Below are 14249 nucleotides of genomic sequence, written 5' to 3' on the forward strand. Positions count from 1 at the left end.
GCCCAGGCAGCTTGGCAAGCCTTTGGCTGGCAGCCTGAAGGCCAGGAGTTACCAGCATTGCTCAGGAATGAGAAAGGTCTCCTGAGGACAGCACTGGGGTGACAGAGGACACCATGGGAAAAGCCACTCTGCAGAAGGCAGCGCTTGGGAGGACATGGACTTGGTGTCACAGCGAGGTTGTGTGTTACCCCAAACAAGAGCCCTCTCACCTCTGTGACCCTCTTCATCCCCCTGTCCCCCTCCCAGGGCTGGGACACAGAAAATATTTGTTGTGGTTTTCCTTACACTACTGCTGTCAGAAAATTTTTCTGTACAAGAAACTTTGCAAAAGTCCTTGGGGACACACTGGAGGGGGTAGGGAGGGCTGTTAGACCCCAAAGCAGAAGGATCCCATAGAAGGACAAGAGACTGTCCCACATGTGGACTCTAGAGCCCCAAAATGCCATCTCTGTTTGCAGAAGGCAACCCTCAGCCCTGGGCTGCCAGCCTTTCCTGACAAGCCAAGGCACACTGAGCCTAGCCAGGCTGGCATCTAAATCACGAAGCTTCCTGAATGCCTGCACACAAGGGAAGAGGGGAGGATGCTGTTTTGCTCCTTTCTATGCTCCCCTGGTCTTCCTGAGATGCCAGGAAATGCTCTGGGCTTTTCCTCTCCCTAGCCTTCATCCCCCTGGCTGACTGCCTGTAGCTCCAGCTGAAAGCCCATCACCTTGGCCTCTTGGCTGCAGGGCTATGAGGTTCCCACACATCCTTTGCCAGCTGAGTGATTTCTCCTGGAAATGACACCTTTTTCTTGTCCCTTTTCTTGCCCCACAGTCCTGCCAGGTGGGTGTTAAACACCACACACACTTCCTGCTCCCTGTGCCACAAGGTGCCCAGGGCATCTTATCCGGCACTGAGACACCCTGAGGACCTCATGGATTTGGGACCCTCTGGGCACTCAGACAAATGGTGCCACAGGCACTTGGAGAAGAAAGATTATACTTTATAGAAGGAGAATTAAAGTGTGGGGCTGAGAGCAAAAAACTAAACAGAGATGCTTAAATAGCCCAGGAGCTATAGCACATGATGTGGTTTCTCCTGGAAGAAGGGATATAGTTGTGAGGCCAGGTGGAATTTTGAAGTTGTCTGGTAAGTCTTTGTTGATGTTAACACACAGCGGAATGGTGAACAACCTACTGGATTGTTCAGAGAAATTACACCAGGGTGAAGACCATACTGAAGGTCTGGCACATCTACTAGTTGAAAAAAACAAAGAATGAAGGTTGCTGAAACTGTAGGTAATAATCTGACATGAAAGGTACCACACAGGACACAAAATAAAGTGACTTTGGACCTCGTTATGACAGATACAGATGAATTAATTGCTGGGCTCTAAGGCAGGAGTTGTCCTGATTGGTTGACCTGATTCTGCTTGTTCTGGGCAAAAAAAATAGCTGTTCTGGCTCATTTAAGTGTGATGCTCCATAGGGTTAATTTTTCCAAAGGTGAAAGGAGAAGAGGAATTCAGATTGGTAGGAATAATTTAGAAAAAATGTGAGAAAATATTGTGAGCTCTTCAGAAAGAGTTTTTCATATGTGGCATGTCACTGTGCAAACAGAGAGGAAATGGGTCTGGCTACAAGCCCATTCTGATTCAGTGGTACATTGGAAACTAAAGAGCTACAGATGACAAGTGGAAGGGAAGAAGGACTGACTAAAAATCAGTCAATAAAATAGAAATTCAAGATGTTGATTACAAATGCTAAAATAAAACAAGCAAAAAAGACCATACAGGGCCAGGGTGAAGACAACAGAAGAGAAGTGCAGGTAGATGGAGAAGAAAAGAAGCAACAGCATTGATACAGTCTCCACCTAACATCATGGAGATGGTAAAACTGACAGTGATACATAAAAGCTGATGTGCTCAGTAAGTAATTCCAGGAGGGGATATACTTGTATCAGATGAGATATCATATAGACCACTGGAAGCTTAGAGCTTAGAGATATTAGCACACATGCAGGAGTAAACTCACAAGCCCAGATGAGTCCTTGGAGAGCTGGCAGAGGTGTCCTGCCCTACTAATCCTTATTTGCAAGAAGATCAGAGAAATGCTAATGTTTTGCCAGAATTTCTAAAAAAGGCAAATGAGATCACTGGATAAATCAGACCTGTTAACCTGGCATCATGCAAAAGACTGGAAGAAAATCTGAGCATTAGCCAACACAGAGCTAACAGAATATAAATAATGAATTGCCCAGTTTTTGTGGCAACAATGTTTGGGTTTGCTGTGTGAAGGTCACTGCATGGCCACAACATTGTTCTCGTGAACATTTTGACTGAGAACTCTGAGATGCAATAGGATAAAGTGTTTCCTGCAAGAGTTGGCTACAGGTGAGCCTCAGGAATAGATGACCTCTGTTGATACACAGGAATCTTCCCCACGGATAGGTGGATGCTCCTGAATCCTTCTCACGACTGGCCTGGCGCATGGCAGAAGGATGGGGAGTGAGATAAGAACATCACAGTCCTGCTCAGTGGTTTGTTACTTTGGTGAACTCAACCCATTCAAACAAAACATCTTAGCAAGTCAAATGCAAGGAGGAAGGAGCAAACTGTGGACTTCAGTTACCAAGTGGGAGGATGGAAATGGAGATGGATGGAGATGGTCAGAGCAAACAACTCAAGCAGAGCTCCTGCTGTGATATGGGAGTGCAAGGAGTAGCACAGGTTTTGGATGTTTGAATGGAGAGTAATGACATGGCTGATGCAAGTCATGTCTATGGTTTTCAGTTCAGTTCAATTTTGTTTTGTTTTGTTTTGTTTTTAATGGAGATGAAACATGGGAGAAGAGGCAGAAAAGAATCACTGCAATGAAGCCTGAGCATGGGAGAGAGCGAGAGCCCACATGCCTAGTCTGGTTATCTAAATGAAAAAGAGATTAAGAGGTGTATGAGTGCTTTCCTAAGGCCACGGGAAAGCTAATTTCAGTTGTTGTAGACAACACCTAACATTTACAGAGGAGAAACCGACAAGACAAACTCCTCAGCCTGCTGCCGACATGAGGACATGAGGGATGCGTTCTATCAAAGTTAAACCTCCAGCCTTTTCTCATGTTCCCAATCTCTCTGGCTTGGCAGAGCAAAGATCCACCACAGGTTTTGGAGACCTCACCCTGGGAAACAAAACCCTCAGACACACCCTTTGATCCCCTACAGCAATTCAAACTTACATATTCATCTCAACCTACCCCAAGCAGGTATCCCACAGCACATACCTTGGATACCTCTCTCTGTGGCTAACTTCACACTCCTATCAGTTCCTCCTCAGTCGAAGCATTAGAGCCACTTTGCGTATCGTTATCGGTGCTTGATCTCACAAGTGTCTTAAGGAAGGTGATGTTCATACAGCCTGACTTTGTTAACATCTTATGAGAATAGGCAATGCTAAAATATCCTTATTGCTCCTTCTACACCCATTTTAATCTAGCACCTTTACACATCAAGAGATTTATAATTTTATTGCTCCATTAACAAAATTGTCCACCATCTTCTTCATCTGGGGTCCTTTGACCCTTTTCTTTATGCTGACAAAACCCTTAACTAGGAGTTAAAGTTTTTTAAATTAAAACTCTCTCAGGAGCCTAATTACCTCCATTTCAATGCTAAATGCTTTCATATAGGCAACAAACCAAAGGCCAAATTCTAAAGTCAGGGTAAACTCACATGAGAAATTATCATGCTTCCTCCACAAGATGCATGATTAATCACCAGAACCAACCAGCTAATGAGACTCTATGGGTTTATCTTCAGATCAAGACTTGGTTCCCTCCTGGAAGAGGTGTTTGCTTTGGCATCCATTGAAGCAGTAAGTGGGCAAAATACAAGGGCCTGTGGTGTAAAGGAAGCCACATGGGAGGGGTAGCCATTTTTTCTGGTCTGATCCTCCCAAAAGCAATGCACTCCACCTACTTCACCAAGAGCCGGAGGTGAACAAATTGGCTCCCTGATATCAGAGTTGGGGAGACAACTCATCCCGCCTGCCCTCCTCTCTGCCTTCAAGGGATCCCTTGATATGTAGTGTAAAGCAGTGAAGGGCAGAGAGCCAAAGTGTGGCTAACCCCAGCCCAGAGTCACCAAAAGCCTGGAAGCCACTCTGATACATAAATCTTTGACACGTGTCTGGAACTGTCACCAACCCAAAAGACCAAACAGAGCCTTCCTTGGAGGTCACAACTTGGAGAACTTGCTCCCAATCAAATCCTCAACCCCAGCCTGAGGCTGATCATGGTCCTGAAGGGAAATTCCATTAGAATGTGCTGTTCTGCTATGCCAGCATTGTCCTCTCAGACACAACCCAAGAGGTTGTCTTGAGATATTTCATTAACTGAGAGGTACCTCTGGACACAGAGAATCTCCTTTTCCTTGTTACGTGGTGGAATGCCACTAACCTAATGAGATGGGTAAAAGGTGGGAGGATGAACTGTGCACTGATGGTGGTTCTCCCTCCTGCTTGATGATAACAGCCATCCCAGTTATGGAAGGGCGTCTTAGGGGTAGTAAAATCTCATCTTCTGCTGTCACCTTGATCCATACCTCATAAAGCCTTGCTCCAGCTGGCAGACTTCATCTTGCCCTTCTGGACATGGCCACATCTCCTCCATTTCCCACCACCATTTCTGGCTGCCCTAGCAGCACAGCACCCTGGGCATAAGGACTTTTGCTCTGAGGAGACAGCAGAGAGCACACAGCTTTGCCATATTTATCTCCAGTGACCCATGCCAGGTGTGTCCTATGGTTTCCATGGAGCATCTCTGGGGTGGGAGTCACGGGCTGATGACGGTGAATGCTTTGCCCTCGAGGCTGTTCTGGAAATGATTGTTGAATCTTTGAAATGGATGCAAGCCCTTGACTTCCAACAGGATATACTTCTGATATCTTTATCTGAGGTGAGGTCAAGCTCTCCTTGTCTTTGGGTGCTCCATGCTGTGTGTGTGGTCAACATTTGAGGACAACCATAATGCTTCTTCTGGGACCTCTTCAGCAGACAGTCCAAATACTGCAACCAACTTCTCCAAGAGGGACAGGCTGCTTCCAATCTCTCTGAAACCATCTCTGTTTCTGTGGTCACTCCTTTCCTGCTGCACATGCACAGAACAAGGGGGCATTGCTGGGAAACATGGGCAGATGTAGACTATCAAAACATGACTCCATAGACTTGCCACTCCTGGGGAGCACGTGGGAACGAAACCAAAGCCATACCACTTCAGGGAAGGTCTCCCAGATCCCACTTGGCTGCCAGGCAGGGGAACCTGGATGGGAGCAGGAGTGCAAGGTGGGGGTGGGTCAGTCTGTAGTGCTTCGGAGCAGAGCTGCCCCATGCACTTGGAGCTGCAGCCCCACATGCTTAATGAGCACCAAATGTGCATAAAGTGAACAGAGGGAAAGCCTTTGTCAGGCAACAGCGGCAGCCAGCACTGCGGAAACAGTCAGAAAAGCCTTTCCCCTTAAAGTTTACTACTTTTACTACTAGCCTGGCCTGGAAGCCTTTATTGCTGCCGGCAAAGCCAGGACTTTGCTCTCGAGCCAGCCAATGGGAAGCATCAGAAAACCTGCATTCACGTATATCAGCCTGGTGCACCTTTGTGTGCATTCCTCAGTGTGTGGGTGCCTGTCTGTGTGCGCATGCCAAGGGCTCTGAGCGTGGGTTTGGGTGGGGCGGGAGCTCACCTCGCCCTCCCGGGTGCTGCTGGGGGAGCCAGGCGGGGGCCAGCCAGCGGCTCCAGGCACCCTCCTGCTGCTGGGAGGCTCAGGGGGGAAGTTCAGCAGTTCTGCAAACAGAGGCCTCTCTCAGAAATGCCAACAGCCACTTCAGGGGCAGGTTTGCAGAGGAGCTCAGTGCCCATTTGTAGAGCTGGAAGGAAGCAAGTGGCTTCTGCAGAGAGCCTGTCACCTCGAGGCCTCCTCTAGGCTCCTTGGAAGGAGCCCCCACTGTGCCACACACCTGCCTGTGCAACTCAGAAATACTGCTGGAGCTTTTTGGAGAGCCCTGGTGAACATGTGCTCATGGATGCCGATCCTGTGGGTGCAGAGTGGGGCAGGGTTGGTGCTTGAGCTACCACTGGCAAGGCCCCAGCAGAAACCATGCTCTTGGTTTCCACTGAGTCCCAGCCAGGATTGGGGGCTTCCGACAACAGGGAGGTGTGAAAGGTGCTAAGGCCATCTGGAAGGGACATACTCTTTGCTGATGTGGGTGGCAAAGCCCCCCCAGCTCCAGAGAAGCTGCTAGGAGTTATGGAAGCCAGAGTATTGTGACTGTCTTCCCCCATATTCTGGCTACCAGACCCCTGCCAGCAGCAGGGCAAGTGCCTGGTGATTCCTGGCTGAAGGGTCACTCCTGCAGCTTGAGACCTCAGTTAAGCCATGCATCCCATGCTCTTGGTGGGAGACCCAAAGCTGGAGCATCCTGTGGTCTGCACCATCTGATGGGCACTTCTGCATCGCCTGACTCCTGTCCTTGGGGTGCTTCTCCCAGGACTGACATCAGTCTCCTTGTATCCATGGCAGGTGGAGGCACTCAGCTACATTTCATCTGCTCGTCCAGGATGGCAAAGGAAAGCTGAATCCTGGCATCCTCTGCTGCTCCTGGCCCTCCCACAGCCCACAGTGTCTGGGAGCTGTGGCAGGCATGCCTGCCGCACCATGCGGCGTTTCTGCAGGCAAGGAGGCCTTTGAGAGGCCAGGATAATGGCTAATAGTGCTGTTTTCCTCTGCTCTGCTTTCCTTCAAGTGAATTACCAGGGTCTTGCTGGGAATTATCCTGCCATTACCCAGCGCTCTGGGGAGCTGCCAGTGATTTACTTAACAGCAAACAACACAAAGAGCCGGACACGGCGGGAGCTACACAACCGAACAAGCTGGGGAACGTGCAAGTGGAAGAAAAATGCTGGAACAGCAGCCAGGGTGCAGGGATCCGGCCAGGGCTGCCAGCCACAGATGGGCACAAGGATGTCCCCAGGATCTGCCCTCAGTTTGCACGTGGAGGTGTTCATGCCAAGGGTAGATTTGGTCCATGGAAATGTCAAAGTATGGAAGCCCCACAGTTCTGTGCCCGACTGGCCAGGGGGAAGCCCAGGGCTGTGGCACAGAGGAAAATCCAGTTCTTCCTGCTCCTGGAGAGGTATTGGACTCAGGGATAGTGGAAGGCTGTGAGTGGGTTGGCAGCAGAGTGAGGACTGACCCCCTGCTCTACACCAAGACCCACCAGTGCCTTTATAAGGGGTGCAGCAGAGACAAAGAGTCCTAATCTCTCCCACTGGCTCTTTGCATCTTCCAGATTTTGTCCTTGTCACTCTTTATTATCCCATGGATGAGCAGGGCCCTCAGACACCCACGGCCTGGCTCGCCCCAGCCACACCGCTGCCTGTGACAGCCTCAGCTCCAGCAGATCACCACAATGCCAGGCTGCCCCAGGCTGCTCCCGCCTTCCTCCGGGAACTGCCCTCTGCACACAACAGGGTGTGGACGCCCTGACAGACACGTGCTTTCCTTATGTGTCCCAGCATTTGTGCTGCACCCTCCCCACAGGCTCTCACGCTTGCCATGTGTCCCCTTTCCTCACACAGGCTGCCCCTGAACAGCCACCACGTGGCCCCCCAAGCCCTCCAAGCACCCACAAGAACCCCCTTGTCCTCCTGCCCCGTGCCCGGCTCTGCACACACACACACTCTCCTCTTGACACTTCACAGACGCCAACGAAGGAGGGGCGAAGGAGGGGCTCCTCGAGTGCTAGAAAGTTGTTCCTACTCTGCGCTGGGAGAAACCACATTACTCACGAGTCCCTTTTTAGCGCAGCTATGTGTTTCCCCCTTCCATCTCCAGTCCATTAGCTACTATGGAAACAACATGTCATTGCCCGGAGGTGGAGTTCAGCCACAGCCAAAACAGCCGCGGATAAATTCCAGCACCCAAATTCACATCCTGGGGCAAAGCCTGTGCAGTTCAGCCGGGGAATGGGAGCAGAGCCCTGGCTGTGCTAAAGGAGCAGACCTCAGTCAGGGCATGCTTGCTGCAGGATGTGTGGGGTATGCAGAAAGCACTAGTGGGGACCCCATTGTCCCAGCCACAGTGGACATGGCATATCTGGGGTGGGCCAGGATAATTTACACTTCCAGAGCCTGACCAAGGGCGTGTGTGTGGAGATAAACAGCAGATCCACAGGGGCTTGGCTGTCTCATGTCTGCTGCATCCTGCAGCACCCACTGCCCAGCTTGTGACAGCTCTCAGCTATGGATTTTGGGTGTCCAGCCTGAGGGCTTCATGCATCTCAGCCAGGCTCCCATTGTGGAGCAGAAGAAGCTGGGGTCCTCACTGCACCAGGGCGGCCAAAGTGCTTGAGCTGAGCTGCTGCAGGTGAGCACTGTCCTCCTCAATCTCTGTCCCTGTCCCCTGAGTCACCTGGATATGGGGAAGGACTATCAGTGTCCCAAAGCCTGCCTGGCTCTGCATGGGGAAATACATGCAAGGTGGGGCAGAAGCTGTAGGGACCCAAGGGAGTCACAGTTTAATGGTGGCTGTCCCTTGTCATATCCCCTCGGGACGCTGGGGAGGAGGAGAGCAAGCAGGGATGGTGGTATCTACCTGGAGGGTGGGTCCTGCCTGGAGGCTTTCATAGCAAGGAGTCCTGGCTCCAATCTTCCCTGGCAGATGGGAAATACAGGAGATAGGCAGTAAAGCCATTAGAAGGAAGAACTTTCCTCAGCAGTAGCCAGCAGTCCATGATGGAGCTGTGACATCCAACACTGGTGCTGCCCAGTTGTCTGCTGCTGTCTGTGGGCACCCTCCCAGCCTGGACTGACCAGGAGCTGCCATGTCCCGTTCTGGTGCCTTTGCTACCCTGCAGTGCCAGTGCCTGGGGACAGCAGTGCCACATAGGGTAGCCTGTAACTACCCGAGCACTTCCAACAGCTTACCCAGAGACATGCACCAGAGCCAGCTCTGGCCTAGCTTGGACACTCCCTTCCTTCCCCAGCTTCTTCAGGAGATAGAGCAGGAAAACCTGTTAGTCCCCAGGGCAGCCTTGGAGTGATCCACTGGCTTTCGAGTTGCAGCAGTGACCTGTGTAAGTGCCTCCCTGGATCAGGGCCAGTGAGAGCAAACTCTGGCCATGAGGCTCCATCAGAGGAGGGATGGAGAGACCAGAGGCAAGCAGAGATGCCTCTCCAAAGCAAGAAGAGGAATTGCTTGTTAGCAAGGCTTCTCTACAAAGAGCTGAGCACCATCTCTGAAAAACAATAGAGCAAACATTGTGAGGAAGAAAAAAATATTGCTGGTTTCTAGAACAGGGATTTTCAACCTGTTCTGCTTTGCTGATCTCCAGAAATATTCCACCAGAGGTACAAGTTCCTTTGTAGCAAACCCACACCACCTGGCAAGATACTTCCTGGCCTCAGTTACTCTTCCTTAAAAGCAGCCACAGAGCCATGGGGATCCCCCAGCCACAAAAGCTGCAGCTCCCGAGAGCACCGGAAACACAAACCAGGCTTGTTTACCCTCATGGGAGCCCCATGAAATAGATTGCAGCCCCAAAATCCCAGGGCATGGTATTGCAAGAGTAATGCTTGTCCCACACCCACTAAGGAAGGAGCAGGAGGGGACCCAGTGAAGCTGGGAAAAGCTGAGGTACACCTCTGGGGAGCACTGGGGACATTGCAATTTCAAAGCCGTGCTTCAGATGTGGTGCTTGGTGTGGATTCTCTGCTGACTGATAGAAGACAGGGCATCTGCAGTGACAGGTCTCTTGGGGTGGGTTCTGGTGAGTGTCCCCCATCTGCTGAGCCACTTGTTTCCAGGACATTGCAAGAAGATCTAGAATTTTGCCCTCACATCATCACCAAATTTGTTTAAAATTGCTCCCATGGGTTTGCAACCAATGGAAAGGAATGAGCAGCAAAAATGGGAGAAAGTCTCCTTTTCTTTGGAAACCAATGTGGACAGTAGCTAAAATGAATGCTAAGGGATGCAGGAAGGTGTAAAGGGAAGAAGTAGGAGTAGGAAGAGAACAATCCTGCTAAAATATCTCTTCTCTCCAAAATCCTGCCAATCACAGGTGTCTCCACTGAAGTAGGATTCCTGAGCATCCTTAACAAGTGGGGGACAGTCCTGAGATACAGATTGGTAAGGATGTCCCCAGTCCTTGTCTAGAATCTCAGAAATGCCACCCAAGAAAATCTCTTGGCAGGGATCTTCCCTGTGTTCCCATCCTGGGGCTAGGAGTGTGAACACAGACCCCATAAGCTCTGCAGCTGAGCTGAGTGACACTGTGACCCCATGGGGATGGCATTTCCCCCATATCCCCCTTGCTTTTAACCACTGGTGTAAGGAGCATTCTTATAACATATCTCCTAGACCATACAAGCTCCCTAAAGCCTGCAACGCCATGAGACAAGTTGGCCAAATAAACTGGTTGAAAATAAAATTTAAAAAAAAAGGAGAAAAGGCAGAGTCCATTCCCTAGTTTCCTTTTGTTGCACAAGCAGTGAGGGAGGCCGCACACCGGCAGAGCTGGACGGCTCCTTTGGCAGCAGCACAGATTTCGATCGGCTTGAAGCAATCATGAAAATGCAGCCTGAACTTCCAGTGACTCACCCAGAGAAGGAAAACTTCCTGGCTTGTGTGTTTGAGCATTTCTGGAAAAACTGCTATATTTGGCATGGAAAATAGGAAGGATTCCTCCAGTTTCTTGAAACAGGAGCAGCAGAAATGAGTCAATGGGCAGTTGAAGAACGTTGAACAAGGACGTTCTCTTAAATTATTCATTGTGATTCTCCACACTGTGTATTTTCCCCACAACAGGCTCAACAGTGACAGCCCAGGATGGCCCAGGCTCTGCCAGGAAGATCATCAATTTATTGCTCCGACAGCCACCCCGGCACTGCACGTTGGCTGTGTGTTATTGACTATGGACATTATGGGCTGCTCCCCATCTGTTTACCAACAAATACTGCTCCTAAAGGTATGGCATTGCGCTTATCGCTACACGTTGACCCAGCGTGAAAAATCTGCCAATTTATATTTTCATGACATCAGGAGCTAGAAATGCAGTTCTTGCCAGCTTCAAACACTCTCAAATGTTTCATCTAGTATGCTGGGGGAAAAAATTTAAGGAACTGCTCTTCTGCAAATTACTGAAGTTGGTGGAGGGGGGAGCTATTTTGAGGATTTCAAATGCATTCTTCTCTCCCTTTTTTTTTCCCAATAGTTGTCCAAATGGTTATTGAAACAGCTTGTTCATGAAAATCCTGAGTTGGTAAATGAAAATTGTTATTTTCAGATCATATTGTTATTACCTAAAGGGAAAAAAGAGAATAAATTACAAGCAAAAAAAACATCAACAACTTTTCATGAAAAATCTGCTAAAAAATCAGAGAGAGGGCAGCAAATATTTTCCATTGGGTGCAATGCCAACTGGTTCCTGGTTAGCGTATATTAAATTAAATATTCAATTTGGTCATGCACTGCTTTTATTGGTGGATAAAATATCAACAAATATGTCTAATGCAGAGAGATGTTTCATGCTGCAGCCTGGCAAATCCCATTGCAGCTCTTAAGCAGTGCTTTGGGTGGGAAAACCTGTTCCTCTTGCCACTGCAACCCTGCAAGGCTGATGCCTGGGATGCATGGCTATTGCATGGGGAGTCCTTTCACCTTGTGACCCACTGATGTCCATCATGGCTGGGCCAGCAGTAGGTGACCAGCACCTCTGTCATGATGCTCAGGGCAGGAAGCAGGAGAGGGACTTTTAGGCAGTGACCCTCTCCCAGACACTGAGGCTTTGCCACTGAGGGACCTTCAGAAAAGGGAGTGGGACCATTCCCTGGATTTAACTTCTTCCAGTTTCTCTGCTGAACTTATCCAGTTGATTTTTGCCTGTAATTTTTTTTCTGTGCTCCCACAGCAAGGAGGCCACAGCTCAACTGTGGCAGGAGAGGTCTCCCTTTCACTGGAGTGGAGCTTGCTGCTATCTGTTGGCCCCATGTTCTTGTACAGGGAAGAGCCAAGCATCCACCTTGATTTGGCAGAATTCTTTCCTCTTCCCTGCTCAGCCCACTCCTTCCAAAGATGTCGTTCAATGGGAACCTCCCCAAGAAGGAGGGTTACAGCCTGGAAGCAGCAGCCTCCTTCCCCAGGCTCCTCCCTGCTGGGCTGGAAGGTGGCCAGTCCCTCCAGAGCTCCAGCAGCACGAGGGGCAAGCTGGGAGATGAGTGGAGGATCACTCCTATCCCCAGCACCCCACATCTTCAGCCCACCAGGAGCCCCAGGCAGGAATGAGATATGTTGGCATGATATCAGAGAGAAGGGTCTTGTCCGGGGCTCTGCTTTGCCTCTCGAATGCTGCCCCTGGAGATTTGGTATCTGCTTGAGACTTCTGGTCCATCAATTATTTAATTCCCTCCAGCCATGTGGTCTCCAGCCCCGAGTGCTCGTCTCCTCTGAGTGCACAGGCCTGCCTATGGGGGGAAAGGGGTGGGGCAGGGGGATGCAGAGCAGGGGCTGGGCAGAGGATTCCCACTGGGAAGCAAAGCAGAGGCACTGGAGACAGGTCCTTCCAGCCGAAGTCTTGAGCAAAGCACCTGGGCCAGCACCTTCTTTCCCAGCCACCCATTGGTTGGAGGGATGGGTTCTTCTTCTGATCCCTGGGGATGACCCTGAGGAAAGCACCTCCCTGCTCCATGCCTCACTTTACCCACCTATAAAATAAGGCCAAGGATTTCACAAGTGGTGTGAGCTCCAGTGGCATCCAAAACGTGCGTGCAAGGCAGTGTTTTGCAATAAGCAAGAGTGTCACTCTCACCCCTGCTCACAGGAGCTACACCTCCAATGTGCCTTTAGTGGATCACGTAAGGCTGGTGGTCCCCGTTTGCTGCTGCTGCCTGTGCTGTCTCAAAGCAGCACGGCACAGCACGGCACAGCAGGCGCAGCTGGGTAGGCAGGACAAGCTGCGACACGCGGGCAGGCTGGCGGCTGGAGCTGGGTAGGTGTGTCCCTGTTACCCAATAAATAACTCAAGCCCTAAAGCAGCCCATTGTAATTACAGGGGCCCCGCGCAGATTGAAAACGAAGAAGAAGGAGGGGAAAAAAGGAAATCAAGGTTCAGTTCTTCCCCAGGAGGTAGCGCTCCATGGGGAAAGCAATAGAAGGGAGCGGTGATTTATATCTCTCCAGAGGAATTCTCCTTTACAGGGCCGCCCAAGGCGCCGCCAGGTTCAGCTGAGTTTCTAATCTGAATATGCATGAGCCAGTAATTAATTCTCTCTGATACTGATCCAGATTTGGGGTTGGTTTTGTGAGTGTGTGCGTGCGCGTTTGGTGTCCGTCTTCTCCCAGGTGTGCTAACGCACCAAGGAGGGATGAGACGAAGGAGTGCTGCCTCTCCACAGCTGTCCTTGCAGGATGGTAGCCATTGACACTTCAGGACCAGCTTGGGGCAGACAGGTGGCCCTGGCTGGGTGGGGACTTGTGTGAGGTGACTCTGGTTGGTGTCCTGCTGGGGACAACATGAGGAAGGGGGACAGAGAGTAGGGCACAGTCAGAGTCATCTGCCTGGGGTTGGCTACACCATGGGGCAATCCCTGCCCAAACACATACCCAGCCTTGGGCACGTGCAGGAGGTGTTTTCCCTCCTCCAGCAGACATTGCAAAGATACCGTGTTTTCAAAGTGCTGAGAAGAGGGAGGGAGGGAAGAGAGTCTTGACTCGCCTCCTCCCTCCCACCTTCCTCTCTCCTTTTAAATCTCTTCCATGCATTATTTGAGCAGTGGGACGGGAATCCTGAGGAGTGAAACCTTGTCTCTGGCCAAGGGCCCAGGCCTGGGGCAGGATGTGGGTGTGTAAACCCCATGCCATAGGCCCTTCCTCTGGGTCTGATCCACAGCTCATAGTCACAGCCAGCCTTCAAACCAGGGGAAAACCAGTAAACATTAATGAGAGAGAAACAACTGTTTTCCAGCTTCACAGAGCCCACACCCTAGAACATAGGTCTCTTCCCCTGGCCCCAGGAGCAGGTTGCCCCAATGGCCTGCTCACCCTTCCCTTGAGAGAAAGGCAATAATTAGCTCTCCTGCCTTTAAACCTTGCCATGAGGCTCTGGCCGTCTTTCAGGAATGAGCTGAGGTAGTTCCAACACACAGGCAAGGAAAGATGGGGATGAGAGTACTGGTGCCTGGGTAATGACATCAGCAGTGCTGGCCCTTGGCAGCCAAGAGATGCTG

The 14249-nt window shown here is 50.5% G+C and overlaps 1 protein-coding gene across 1 annotated transcript in view; it reads left to right on the forward strand.

Annotated features, from left to right (window-relative positions):
* The window catches only part of LOC132331781 (uncharacterized), a 37817-nt gene extending 26462 nt beyond the window's left edge, over nt 1–11355 (forward strand). Inside the window, exon 3 of the mRNA XM_059855593.1 lies at nt 10834–11355. Within this exon, the coding sequence (XP_059711576.1) occupies nt 10834–11074 (241 nt within the window). The 3' untranslated portion in view covers nt 11075–11355. The remainder of the gene's footprint in view (nt 1–10833) is intronic.
* Nucleotides 11356–14249: the final 2894 nt, after the last annotated feature.

The sequence above is a fragment of the Haemorhous mexicanus genome, chromosome 10 (assembly GCF_027477595.1).
Source record: "Haemorhous mexicanus isolate bHaeMex1 chromosome 10, bHaeMex1.pri, whole genome shotgun sequence".
In the NCBI taxonomy this organism is placed as follows: domain Eukaryota; kingdom Metazoa; phylum Chordata; class Aves; order Passeriformes; family Fringillidae; genus Haemorhous; species Haemorhous mexicanus.